The sequence below is a fragment of the Vulpes lagopus genome, chromosome 5, assembly GCF_018345385.1.
Source record: "Vulpes lagopus strain Blue_001 chromosome 5, ASM1834538v1, whole genome shotgun sequence".
NCBI lineage: Eukaryota > Metazoa > Chordata > Mammalia > Carnivora > Canidae > Vulpes > Vulpes lagopus.
In genome coordinates, this window is record NC_054828.1 from 48,087,697 (window position 1) to 48,101,448 (window position 13,752).

General features: G+C 47.5%; 1 protein-coding gene across 1 annotated transcript; it reads left to right on the forward strand.

Annotated features, from left to right (window-relative positions):
- The first annotated feature begins 2,198 nt into the window (after positions 1 to 2,198).
- Positions 2,199 to 9,535, forward strand: LGALSL (galectin like). Its single transcript, XM_041757176.1, has 5 exons — positions 2,199 to 2,352; positions 3,029 to 3,100; positions 3,249 to 3,337; positions 3,999 to 4,176; positions 6,382 to 9,535. The coding sequence occupies exons 1-5, from the start codon at positions 2,317 to 2,319 to the stop codon at positions 6,523 to 6,525; spliced, it is 519 nt and encodes a 172-aa protein (XP_041613110.1). The 5' UTR covers positions 2,199 to 2,316; the 3' UTR covers positions 6,526 to 9,535.
- The last annotated feature ends 4,217 nt before the right edge of the window (positions 9,536 to 13,752 follow it).

Sequence of the window (13,752 nt, forward strand, 5' to 3'; positions counted from 1 at the left end):
GAAAAAAAAAAATCCCTGCTGGATCTTCAGTGCCTGGTACATGGCAGGCACTGAGTATTTTTGCAGGGTAAAGCTACTATGTGCCAGATACTATTCTAAGGAAGGTACAAGAACCCATCGACTTGGGATGCCTGGGTGGCTCAGCAGTTGAATGTCTGCCTTTGGCTTGGGATCTGATCCTGGGGTCCTGGAATCGAGTCCTGCATCGGGCTCCTTGCATGGAGCCTGTTTCTCCCTCTGCCTGTGTCTGCCTCCCTCTCTCTCTGTGTCTCTCATGAATAAATAAATAAAATCTTAAAAAAAAAAAAAAAGAACCAATTTACTTAATCTTCCCACAAAGACGCCACTATCCTCATCACTGTCATCTCTGGTTCACAGATGAAGAAATTAAGGCACAGAGAAGCTCAGAAACTTGTCCAAGATCACTCAGCTAGTAAATTGTAGAGTCAGGATTTGAACCCAGGGCACAGTTTCTTTAACCACTGAGATGTAATTGTGCCACGCTTACCTAATGACGAAAAATTACTTCGATGGTTTTTTCCCCCATACCAGAGACTCTCAGAAACTGAGATATATCCCAATGTGCTTTCAAAATGTCAATAGTTTCCTATAACTGCCTACTATTTTAAACAACCGCTAAGGTGTGTGATTTTGAGCTAAGAGGCGTAAACAAGATCAAAACTGTGAACCACAACTGTGTTGCACTTGGGTCTCTAATTCAGAGCACACAAAGGAGCGGGCGTGTGCATACAGACGTGTGCAGGTAATCATCCCTCCTGGACTGAGATGACCACGATTAGCTCTGGTCCATAAAGGGAGGGCAAAAGACACAAAAGCCGCAGTGATGTTCCAGGCCACACAGCCCGCAGCACTGGCTGGAAGGGAGCCTCCGAGGGCTCCTCTGGGACCGCCACACATGCTCCCTGCTTATTAGTGTAAAACACCCTGGTGATTCACACAATGGAATGTTTAAGCCCAGATGCCACTTAATGGAGGGTATGTTGATACAGCTTTATCTGAGAAGTTACATAATCATCCTAGTGCGGAAAGGCCAAAGAGGAATTCCTGCCTTGGAATAAAAGGGGTGTACCCCAGGAATCACTCCACAAACGATACAAGGAGTTTCCCAGTGAGAAATTAGTGACCTCACACCCACAGGTGCCAGGGGCTGGGGGCAGCGCTAGGGATGCGCTTGGGCGGTTCCACTCGGGGGACAGGGCCAGGCCCCCTAGCCCCCTGGCATTTGGAAAAGTCCCTCCCACGAGTCCTCTCAGCCTCCCGCTTTCGGGCCAGATATTTATTCCCACAAGCCTGGGGTCCTGTCATTAGCTTTCCGCCCGGGAAGGCCCAAAGGATCTTCTCCTCCGCCGGGCTGGACTTTTTCTGAAAGGCACCGGCGCTCCGGCAGCCCCCACCCAGGGGCCGGCTGCGGGGGGGCGAAGGGGTCACGGCACCTGCCACCCCGCAGCCCCGGGCCCCCGCCCCGCCGCACCCCGACGGCGCGGGCCCGCCCCTCCCCCCCGCGCCCGCCCCCACCTCCCGGCGGCCGAGGGGCAGGGCCGGCCGAGCGAGCCGCGGCGGCCCGGCCGGGTCCCCGCCCTGTTCCCTTTAAATGCCGCCCTGGGCCAGCGCGACGCGGCCCGCGCCACCTTCCCCCCTCGGGAGGCGACAGCAGCACCCGAGGAAGGAAGCGGCCGCGACTCGGAGCCGGGCCCGGGCAGCGGCGGCCACCTGCGACCCCGCGGGCGCGCCCCCCCTGCACCTCCCCTGCACCCCCTGCACCTCCCCTGCACCTCCCCTGCACCCCCCGCACCTCCCGCACCTCCCCTGCACCTCCCCTGCACCCCCCTGCACCCCCCGCACCTCCCCTGCACCCCCCGCACCTCCCCTGCACCTCCCCTGCACCCCCCGCACCTCCCCTGCACCCCCCTGCACCCCCCGCACCTCCCCTGCACCCCCCGCACCTCCCCTGCACCTCCCCTGCACCCCCCTGCACCCCCCGCACCTCCCCTGCACCCCCCTGCACCCCCCGCACCTCCCCTGCACCCCCCCTGCACTTCCCTTGCACCCCTGCACCCCCCTGCACCTCCCCTGCGCCCCCGCACCCCCGCTCCCCTCCCCCTGCCCTCGCTGCCCGCCGGCCGGCGCCGGGCCCCAGGCGTGCGCGCGCGCCCCCGTGTGTGTGCGCGCCCCGCCAGCCTCGGACCCGCGCCCCCGCGCGGCGCAGCACCGCCCCGGGATCCCGCCCGCGCGCCGCGTCCCACGTCCCCGCCGCCGCCGCCAGCCGCGCACCCCCGGGCGCCGCGGTGCAGGAAGATGGCGGGATCGGTGGCCGACAGCGATGCGGCGGGGGTGAGCGCGGGGCAGGGGTGCCCCCGGGGCCCGCCGCCGCCCGCCCGGCTGTGCCCGAGGCCGAGGCCCAGCCCGGCGCCCCCGCGTGGGACGGCGCCGGGGACCTGTTGGCGGGGGGCGGGGGGCTGCAGGCGGGGCGCCCGGGTGCAGCGGGGGGAGCGCGGGGGGCGAGCCGGCGGCCAGGTGTGTGCCCGGGGCACGTGTGCGTGTGCGCGCGTGTGAGTGAGTGTGCCCGGGGCGCGCGCCCCGCGGCCGGCGTCCCGGGGACTCCCCGCGGGAAGCGGCTGGGGCCGGGGTGGGGGCCCCGAGGAAGTTGAGCGCGGCCCTGCACCCCCGCGGCGTCCTGCAGGCCGGGCCTGGGCGCGTCTGCGGTCGAGGAGGGGCCTGGCCTCCCCCCTCCCCTCCGGGCGCGCCTCCACCTGGAGCGTGGTCTAGATCCGCAGGGCTGGGAGCTGCAGAAGCTCGGCCACCGGCCTCGGGGGACAGGACGGGGTTCGTCCCGGGGCTGGGAGGCGGCGGCTTCTGCAGACGCTGCCTGTGCCCTGTGCGGGCTGCTGGATTCAGCCGGATTCGTATAGGTGCTGCTCCACTCCCTCCCCTGCCCCTCCCGACACCCCCCCCCCCCAAAAAAAAACTAGAGCCTTTGGAAAGCCAATCTGTGTGCTTCTATTTTTAGAAACTAGATGATGGGCATTTAAACAACTCCTTGGGCTCTCCAGTTCAAGCCGACGTGTACTTCCCACGACTGGTAAGTGATTGAGTTCTGTGCTCTTCTCCGCCCGCCCGCTTTTCCTTTCTAATTGCATTTTCTAGCGGGTCAGGTCCTGGGGATCTGGAGGACTTGGCTCTTGCCGGACAGGCTGTAAACGCCCTGTGTCTCCTGTCATCCTTTGCAGATAGTTCCGTTTTGTGGGCACATTAAAGGTGGCATGAGACCGGGCAAGAAGGTGTTGGTGATGGGCATCGTAGACCTCAACCCAGAGAGGTAAGACGGTGCTTGTCACCCCAAGGCTTATTATCTGGCAGTTACAAGGCCCTGCCCACTCTTGTTGTGGCTTATTGCTGCTGCTCCTCCTCCTCCTGTCCCTGTGGCCAGTGTTGCTAGTTGGAAGTGCCAAGAAAGTACCATGTTCCCATGAAAAGAATGTGTATGAATCCCAGCCATCATTTCTCCAGACAGCTATTTATATCAGAGATGATAAATATAGGCCCACATCATTTTCTCTTTGACCCTTAGAGAGGCCAAACAGTTTTCTCTTAAGGGTTTTTAAACATGATGCTTGGAGCGAGATCTATCAGTATAAATGACAAGCAAACATTACAAGATACTATCCCCTGGTCAATTTCTGGGGCTGGTTTTTTTGAGAAATCTGAAATGGGTTAAGACACACATGTGTCGGGGGTTTTGGCTTTCTGAAATCCCTAATGTTAGCCATGTTCAACTCCACCAAAGTTTTTACCAGAGCCTCCTTTAGGTATTAAAATCCCCGGCTTGATTGTAATCCTCTTTCTCCATGCGTAGTCTAATCTGCTGTGTAAAGAATAGTGGCCCATTCAGAGCAGACAAACCCCAAGAAGGAGGAGGAACTCTGGGAGCCTGGGTTGCTGATAGTGGCTCAGAATAAATGAGATGATTTTCTTTCCAGCTTCGCGATCAGCCTGACCTGTGGTGACTCAGAAGACCCTCCCGCCGATGTGGCCATTGAACTCAAAGCTGTGTTCACAGACCGGCAGTTACTCAGAAATTCTTGTATATCTGGCGAAAGAGGTGAAGAACAGTCTGCAATCCCTTACTTTCCATTCATCCCAGACCAGCCATTCAGGGTAAGTACCTCGAGTGCTTCAACTCTAACCGCTGGCAGGGTGATGATGCTCTGTTCCTCCTGCGATTGCCAAGAAAGCTTTAAGCAGCCAGAATTTTTGCATGTCTAGGAAATTTGTCACCTGATGGTGAAAAAAAGAAACAAGATCAAAAGAGTCCTGTTTGCTGATAGAAACTAAGGTCATAGTAGCTCTTGGCTCTATTTAGCCAATACAGTTAAATAATAAACCCGTGTCCAGATTGTTAAGAATAAATACTTTTCCATGTAGTACTCAACCTAGTACCAGCCACATAATCTGTACCTGTCCCAAAATATCCCAACTGATTAATAAATAATAACAAGTGCTAGAATTTTCCTCACTTTTTTTCAACCTTTAAGGAGTTCTAAACCTTATGAATTGTGACTTTTTTAAAGAATAACAGTAATAATCTTTTCATTTTCTCTTGTTACTTTTGCCGGTGAGGTCTGGTCCTTGTTTCTCCCTCTGGGTTAAGTAACCTCGGTCTGTTTTACTGTCACAGGCTGTGTGGCTAACAAATTCCTTCCCTTGGGCCTGGATGGGTATAACTTGGCTCTCCACCATCTAGTGGGCAGGAAGCATAAGCCAAACTTCCTATCCAACCGATCAATATTAGTAGCATCTTTCTCTGTGAAGGACAAATGCCGAGTAAGAGATGCAAATAATGTGGGTAACGTGTTAGGAAAGGATTTACTGAAATATTGGGCCTGGTGATGAAGCCTGTATTACACCTTGTTAACATATGTCACAATGATCACAGCTCAGTTAAAATCTCCATGTCACATATGCGTCTGATAAAGCACAGCGACCCTTAACCCGTTGTTGCTCTTCATCTAGAAATTTACGGGGGCCTTACAAAGAAGTAATCATTTTTCTTCTCATCTTACCATCTGGTGGGGGAATAAGAATCCATGACTTTGACGTCAGTGATAGAATTGAGATTGCTGCCCTTCTCGTCATAGTCTTGTCATAGTCTCGTCATAGTCCCCTCCCCCTTCTCTAGAATAGTAATGGCCCCTTAGGCTCCTCTTGATTCTGACAGTTTCTTTCTTTCTTTTATTTATTTATTTTTGACTGTGACAGTTTCTTAATGATGAATCTTAATGCGTTGCTCATGAGTATGAGTAACCAGAGCTTCCGTGTTCCGAGAGGAATATAATGCTCCCCAACAACCAAATTGAAATGAAATCAGCCCTTCTTGGTGATATAATTTTAGTAATAATACGAATTAAATATGACTAATACCGCATATGAAGCTCTTCTTACGTGGTGGCCACCAATGCTTTTAATAAATACATAGCGCAAAACCAGTGATTAAAATCTGTGGTGAATTGGGGATCCCTGGGTGGCTCAGTGGTTTAACACCTGCCTTCAGTACAGGGCATGATCCTGGAGACCCCGAATCGAGTCCCGCATCAGGCTCCCTGCATGGAGCCTGCTTCTCCCTCTGCCTGAAGTCTCTGCCGCGCGCTTGCTCTCTCTCTCTCTCTCTCTTATGAATAAATAAAATCTTTAAAAAAATTTTTTTAAAAAATCTATGCTGAATTATTTAAGGAAAAGAGGAAGAAAAAGCTTTTACCCTATGGAATCAGCATTTCTGTTTGGCCTAACAAAGCCTTGTTAATTATACGTCCTTGCGCCAGTGGTAATTACTGTGTAACCTTTTCTCTGCTTCAGTGTTTACCATGTTTGACTGCCTAGACTGTTATTACATGCCACCAAGTGGGTGCCAGTTTACGTTTGTGAGGGTCTCCTCTGAGGGTGGCACCAAATGGTTCAGGGGACGACCCTAAATGCCATATAACCAAATCTATGCTGCTTCACATCACTTTCCAGAGTACACGGAGAAGGGAGAAGTGTTCAAGCATGAACAAATAAATTCTTCAAAGGATATTGAAGAGTGTAGAGCAGGAGTTCACAAAGTGTGTTCTTCATTCCAGCAGCATCAGCAACATGTTGGAACCTGATGGAAATGCGGATTCTTAGATCTTACCCTAGACCTACTAAATCGAAAATTTGGGGGGTGGGGTCTAGCAGTCTGTGTTGCAACCGGCCTTCTATATGACTCCCGTGTTTGAGAGCCCCTGAAGATGTTGCCTTTCTCTAAAACAAAGTATTGTTGGTTTGTTTTCCCCAAGCAGGGTTCATGGAAATTGTGAAATGAGATTATGATTTTGTTTCTTCCAGGTGGAAATTCTTTGTGAGCACCCCCGTTTCAGAGTGTTTGTGGATGGACACCAACTTTTTGATTTTTACCACCGCATTCAAACGTTATCTGCAATCGACACCATAAAGATAAATGGGGACCTCCAGATCACTAAGCTTGGCTGATACTGTCTAAACCACCTCTATTTCAAATAGGATCAGGTGCCACAACTCTCGGACTGTTGGTCTGGAAGGAGTGTCCTAGCAAGATCTGGACACTGAAAAAGAAAAAAACAAAAGGCAAGCTTCACTGTCTCTTCCTTCTGTGCAGTTTAAACCCAAAATGACAACCTCAAACTGTGGTTTGCCCTTAGGAAGCTGTCAGAACAAAGACACCGAGCCATTATTTCCAGAACAAAGTAATACATTTATGCTGGATTTTATTCAGACTAAACTGACATGGATTTGTGATCATTTGTGATTTGGTAGCAAGTTATTCATCTTTTCAAAGCAAGGTGATACTTAGAAACAAAAGTGCTAAAGACTTAAAACACCACCACCAACAAAGACGGTACACCGAAATCAACTCGTTTCTGCACTGAAGTGGGAGTGTGTAGCACAACCAACATTTTAGTCAGGGTATTTACATAGAATGTAGGTTGTTCAAGATTTGGTTGGTTTTGTTCTTTTGGTTTTTTTCTTGTTTTTTTTTGTTTTTGTTTTTGCACAGCATAACGTTAATTCAGATTTTTAAAGCTTTCTCGTAGTTATTTATTTATACTCAGTGTATGTATTAGAGAATGATTAATGTCTCAAAAACAGCAAGCTATGAACTTTTGAATGTACAGATATCTTGGGTCCGAAGGGGAAAATTACATATTATAATCATAAAAGAATTGTATCTTCCGTACCCCTAAACTTAGGATCTCTTGATACAAATTTCTGTAAGTGCTTTTGGGAAAACTTTGCAACCGTTCGATAAAACTGCTTTTCAGGTAATTGACGATTACATAAGTTCTATTGATATCACTTTTTCTCCTTCCTGTGAATTGGCACAGTATTGGCTTCCTTAAGACTAATTACTTTTCCCTAGGTCTTTATAACAGCTCATTAAGTTGTTATTAAGCTAATTGAAAACATGTAAGAGGTGATTGCATAGACAATTTTTAAAATAACTATTACATAAACTTTTCAAAGTATGTTATGAAAATGACTCTGGAATGCAGTGTAAACAGAAGCAAATGGCCCCAAATAACTTAACTTGGAAATAATTTATATCAACTTAAGCTGTTAGCTCATTGTATTAGTTTTATTATGTGACCCTCACCAATATCCCTAAGCAATGCCTTTGGAGCTTCAGAGGAGAGGATGCTTCCTACTGTGTTAGCTGTGCTGAGACATTAGGATAAGGGAGAGATGCAGATTAGGAAATGATCCAGTTAGTTTATCTGGAAGGTTAACTCCCAGAACTCCACATCTCTTGAGCCCAGCCAGTAGTGTGAATGTCAAATTAAGCTGTAAGAGTTTGTTTCCCTGTGCTTGTGGAGCTGATCCCACAGCAGGGCATCTCCAGGAGCAGCACCTTCATCTCCAGGAGCAGCATCTCCAGGAGTTGCACCTTCTGGCAACAAGGGATGGCTGGAGTCCTGGGTGCTGGACTCCACAAACTGCACTGGCCCTGGAGAGAAGGACCCTTGGCATTGCTTTGGTCAGGTAGTAGCGAGGGGACAGAGGGGTGCTGGGGTGGGGGTGTATTTATATATAATTTAGGTTTTGTTTGTATAGCGTACTGCATCATGTTATGACATGTCCTTGTCCTGCTTTGCTTTTGAGTTTTTTTACACAACATGCAGAGGCACGGAAGTGGCCACGTCATTTTCACGTGTCGAGAATGTAGACAGTGTTTCAGTACCAAAGTCTAAGAAAAAGCAAACGAAAATTGTGAATTTTTTTATAGGTGATATATTTGGGTTCTTCTCAACTTTGGAACTACTTAGCACAGTTCAATTGTGTTACATAAGGAGATACTCTATCCAACAAGACGGGCTGAGCCTTGAAAAGCTTTATGTACTAGCTGACTTAATCAGCCATATTCAGCCAAGAGGGCTGTTCTGTGGCTTCAGGTATTTTCAAGCCTGGGATTAACTTCTCGTGACTTAGAAAGCCACTAGATTTTGAGGAGTGTCTGTGCAGACACTTCAAGGGCACCCTGAACTATATTTGTAGGGGTTTGGTGGAAGACCCCCATGGGGAGGTTTCCTCTGAGTGGCTGTCCATCCCCATGCAACTGCATAATTCAGCAGAAACCAGAGGAGCTAGGCTTGTGGCTGATTGGAAGTGACACTGTTCTCTCTACCCATCAGCTACCTGCTTAGCCGCCAAGCCCTTAGGCAGCTTAGTGTAAAGAGACACTGTTAACCCCTCCTTTCTCTGGGAGGCTGGTGAGAACCTCTTGGGTAAGCCCACTGGAATTAATCTAACTGATGGGATGGCTTGATCCAAGTAGAGCCACATTAGCAGGGGGGCTGTGTTAATCATTAACTGGAGACTGTGTTCTTGACTCTCATTGGCATGTGAGGTCTAAGGTGGGAATTCTGGGTGGAAAGTGCAATTTTAAGCTTCACGGGAAAGCGTTTGGGTATGTAAGGAGTTATTTCTGTCCAGAGCCCTAATTTTGCAATATGACCAAAACCAAGGAGGATAAATAACAATCAGGCTCTGGGGGAATGAAAGGCAGGCTTTAGACAATCCACTTCTGCATCAAAATTGGAGTGAATGTATATATTTACTTAAAAATTAATAGAAGTGACTTCTACTTTCTGGGCTGTCCCAGAATTGTCTTAAAGTTATTATTTTTTTAAAATCTGATACCCCATTTCAAATCTTGCCAACCTCAGTTCAGAGCCCCCTAAGAAAATGACTCTTGGAAATGATAGCGACTTATTAAAATGGCAAATCCTTTCGTTTCTATTAAAAAGAAAATATCCAAAAAGAGGGAGGGAGCCCTGTTGCCTTGAGAGAAACAGCCTTCGCATTTTCCGGCATTAACATAGAAATAATGTTCTTATGATGACATATTTTCAAAGAAACACTTTCTTATTTACTGCGTGGTGTAAAATGTTGCTAAATGTGTTCTTACATTATTATGTCACTGCTGAAAGTTATTTGCACTATAATAAAGGAATTTTCTACAAAATGGTTTCCAGTGGATAAAATGCTGAATTTGGTACCAGATCTGATGCACTTGGTATAAACCATAGGGTATAGCAGTGTTCCCTCACTGTCATATATACTCCAAGACCAGTTGTTCGTGTTTCCCACCTGGATAAACTGATCCAGGGAAGGAGAAGTGTCTCAGGGACCTAATGAGTGTATGCTGTTTGTGCAATGGGTTTTTTTTTTTTAAATACAGTTTATATACAGTAAGTTAACTTTGTTTGGTGTACAGTTCCACGGGTTTTAACACATGCATAGATTCCTGTAATTACCACCACAGTCAGGTGGACAGTCAGGATACAGAATGGTTCCATCACCCCAAAAAATCCCTTGTGCTGTCCTTTTGTTGTTTTTCTTTAAAAGATGTATTTATTTATTTATTCAGGAGAGAGACACAGAGAGGCAGAAACACAGACAGGGAGAAGCAGGCTCCTCGCAGGGAGCCTGACATGGGACTTGATCCCCGGACCCCAGGATCACACCCTGGGCCGAAGGCAGACGCTCAACCACTGAGCCACCCAGGCATCCCTGTGCTGTCCTTTTGTAGTTAAACTTGCCCCCCACTCCTAACCGTAATTGGGCAACCACTGTTCCCTGCCTCCTCCCTATAGTCTTGCCTTTTCCTGAGAGTCCTGTAAAGAATATCATATAGTACATAATCTTTTGAGGTTAGCTCTTTTCCATTTGCATAATGCATTTGAGATTCATGCGGTGTGTGTAGCAATAGCTTTTATTGCTGAGTAATGTTCTGTTGTATAGATGTCCCAATTTCTTTATCCACCTACCTGCTAAAGATGCAGTGGTTCCTTAATAAATCATTAAATATAGTCTTAGCACTTTGTATATACAAACGCAAGATTGCATTTCCCCTGTCTTGTCTTTCCTGTGGTTTGAATGATTAGGAAGGAAACTTGATTCCTTGGCTGTTCTGCTTACAAATAAGACTATGGCTTTTAGAAGTTTGCCTAGCTTCATTTAGGGGAGATGAATGGAGAGAGACTTACTCACATGCTGGGTCTGGGGTCCTACTTATGTCATAATTGTTTTTATTCCCTTTCTCTTCCCATTTTTGTTTTTTACGGATGCGAAGTCATGAGGCTGGTCTCTGTTACAGCTTTTGCAGTTAAATATAGGCAGGGTGGCACCTATCGAGGCACCTTTTAGGGCGGAGACAATTTGCTGACGCTGTTGAGCAGGGATGGGAGAGCTTTCCCCGCCCCACAGCCTAGCTAGGAAGATCCCTTGTGGAGTGTGACATTATACTTGCTCTGTGACAGTGTTGTGGATTAGATGGTACGGAAGATGACCATAATTGGAGCCTCCAAGTGCCTCGAACGCTTAAGGCCTTCATTCATTCAACAGGTATTTATTAAGCTGTGTCAATTGCTGTTCTAGGCACTCAGATACATCAATGAATAAAACTGACAAAGGTCTCTGGTGTCTTTAAACTTGAGTGTGCTTAAGAATCACCCAGAAATGGCTCAGGCAGTTGAGCATCCAACCTTTGATGTTGGCTCAGGACACAATCCAGGGTTGTGAGATCAAGCCCCATCTTGGGCTCTACCCTGGGCATGGAGCTCACTTAGGATTCTCTCCCTCTCCCCCTTCCCTGCCTACCCAGCTCTCTCTTTACCCCTCTTTCTTGAAGAAGAAGAAGAAGAAGAAGAAGAAGAAGAAGAAGAAGAAGAAGAAGAAGAGAAGAAGAAGAGAAGAAGAAAAGAAGAAGAAAGAAGAAGAAGAAGAAGAAGAAGAAGAAGAAGAAGAAGAAGAAGAAGAAGAAGAAAAGAAGAAGGAGAAGGAGAAGGAGAAGGAGAAGAAGAAGAAGAAAGATTAAGATTCACCCAGAAAGTCTACTTAAAGGCAGAAGTCCAGCTTCTCCCCTGGGAGATTATTTCAATAGGTCTGGAGTGGGTCCCAGGAGTATGTATTTTTAAAAAACATCCTAATTATTATTCACCCATCAAAAAGGATGAGATCTTACCATTTACATCGACATGGATGGAACTAGAGGGTTTTAGGCTGAATGAAGGGAGTCAATCAGGAAGGATAATTACATGGTTATGGTTACGTGGAATATAAGAAATGGCGCAGAGGATCATAGAAGAAGGGAGGGAAAACTGAAAGGGAAGTCACCAGAGAGGGAGACAAACCATGAGGGACCCTTAGCTGTAGGAAGCAAACAGGGTCGCTGGTGGGGAGGCAGGTAGGGGGATGGGGTAACTGGGTGATGGGTATTAAGGAGGGCACGTGATGTGGTGAGCACTGGGTGTTGTTTGAAACTGATAAATAACTGAACTCTACATCTGAAACTGCTGAGGTACTGTGTGTTGGCTAACTGAATTGAAATTAAAAAAAAGAAAAATCCTGAATGTCATCAATGGTCCAGGATCCTAAATTAAGTACTCTGCCTTGGTGAATTCCATAAACATTCACCGAATCAAACTGTTGGATTGTATGGGGTTGTGATATTCTGATCTATGCATATCTTCCTGTGGAAATGCATTTCAACACGAGTATCCTGCTTTCCTCCAAAAAATCATGCAACTCTCATAACCCTACAGCTCCAGGTCATTATCCCTGATTCAACCTTCTTGCCTCACTCGGCCCTTACCTCAAATATAAGACACTGCAGTAAAAGAAAGTGCCTTTCAACCAAGTTTTATGAAAATTCTCTTTATTTGGGTTGTCTTAGGGCCTCAGGAGCACCTTGACACCTAAAGAGCAGATGCTCTGAGAAAGACAGGTTCTGGAGGAAGCCTGCCTGCCTTATTGGCAAACGTTTCAATTAGTTAATCGTTGGAGAATCGCCAGGGTGGGGCCCGATTGTTCTCTGAGGCAAATACACAAAGTGGCTTATAACTTGTAAAGAGGGCAGAGGGCAAGCGGTAATGGCCCAGATGAGCTGTCCATGGCATTTTTGGAAATGAATTTAGACTCTTTCTTTCACAAGTAAGCACTGGTAGTCGGTACAAGACACTGCGGGCTTGCTTTGCTTATTAATCACCACGTTAATTTCACAATGCTATTCCCCTAAAAAAAAAAAAAAAAAAAAAAAAAAAAAAAGTCTCCTGCAGAAGGCAAAGAGCTGCCTTGCAAGCCATACACTTCAGAATTAATTAATATGGGTGTATGCAAGATGCCAAAACAATACTCACCCAAGAGAGAAGGGGAGGAAAGAGCCACTGACGCTCTCCCTTGCTTTGATACACCCTTCCATCTCCCTGGGAAAGATGGTGTCTGGGTGAGCAAACACAGAAGGGAAGGGTGCTAGGGCAGCCCAGAAGGTTCCTCAATAATAGGCCCTGGGAAGCAGTGAGCCGGCTATAGGCCTTGGGGATGATGTGAGGTTTTGGGGTCCTTCCAAGCTTTCATGAGTAAGAATGATAACAAAGGTTTACTAATGACCCCAGCACCTCCCTTTCTGTCAGCATTCTGTCATTAATTCTCAAATGATAGATGCAAATAATCAAAGCTTACCTGAACAGCCAGTCTGGGAACAGGAGGGTGAGAAGCAGTGAGGTCGAGGTGAGAGGTGGGAATAGGGCCCCCTGGCCTCAGGGGGAAGGGATTACACAGGGATTCCTTGTGTAAACTGGTGGGGGGGGGGCATTATTTTATTTAATTTAAAGGGAGGATACAAGTGTCTTAATCGTTGAAATACATTGTAAATTGAATAATCTACATTGCAGTACTAACTGGCTATGCATGACGGTCATCAAATTAAGAAATTTCCAGGGGTGCCTGGTGGGTGAAGTCAGTTAAGCGTCCTTACTCTTGGTTTAGCTCAAGTCATGATTGAGAGTTGTGAGACCGAACCCTTGCTTGGGGCAGAGTCTGCTTAAGTCTAAATAAATAGTTTTTTTAAAAAAGAGAAATTTCCAGGGCACCTGGGTGGCTCAGTTAGTTAAGCGATAGACTCTTGATTTCGGGTCAGAACAGGATCTCAGGGTTGTGAGACCCAAACCCTGCGTCGGGCTCCAAGCTGGGTGTGGAGCCTGCTTGGGATTCTTTCTCCATCTCTCTCTGCCCCTCCCTGTCTCTCTCCCTTTCTTAAAAGATAAGAATAATAATCATGATGACGATATCTGTAACAGTCCTCCACAACACAGTAAAACAGCATTAAGAGTGCTAGTCTTGGAGACTGTGTCTAATCCCTGGGAATATGCTTTTAGTATCATTTCATTGAAGTCTGCTTTA

Bases quoted from the DNA above. Each gene is read 5' to 3' on its own strand.
- LGALSL (XM_041757176.1), top strand. From the start codon at position 2,317: ATGGCGGGATCGGTGGCCGACAGCGATGCGGCGGGG. The intron at 3,101-3,248 runs GTAAGTGATTGA...CATCCTTTGCAG, and splicing joins ACGTGTACTTCCCACGACTG to ATAGTTCCGTTTTGTGGGCA. The intron at 3,338-3,998 runs GTAAGACGGTGC...TTTTCTTTCCAG, and splicing joins GTAGACCTCAACCCAGAGAG to CTTCGCGATCAGCCTGACCT.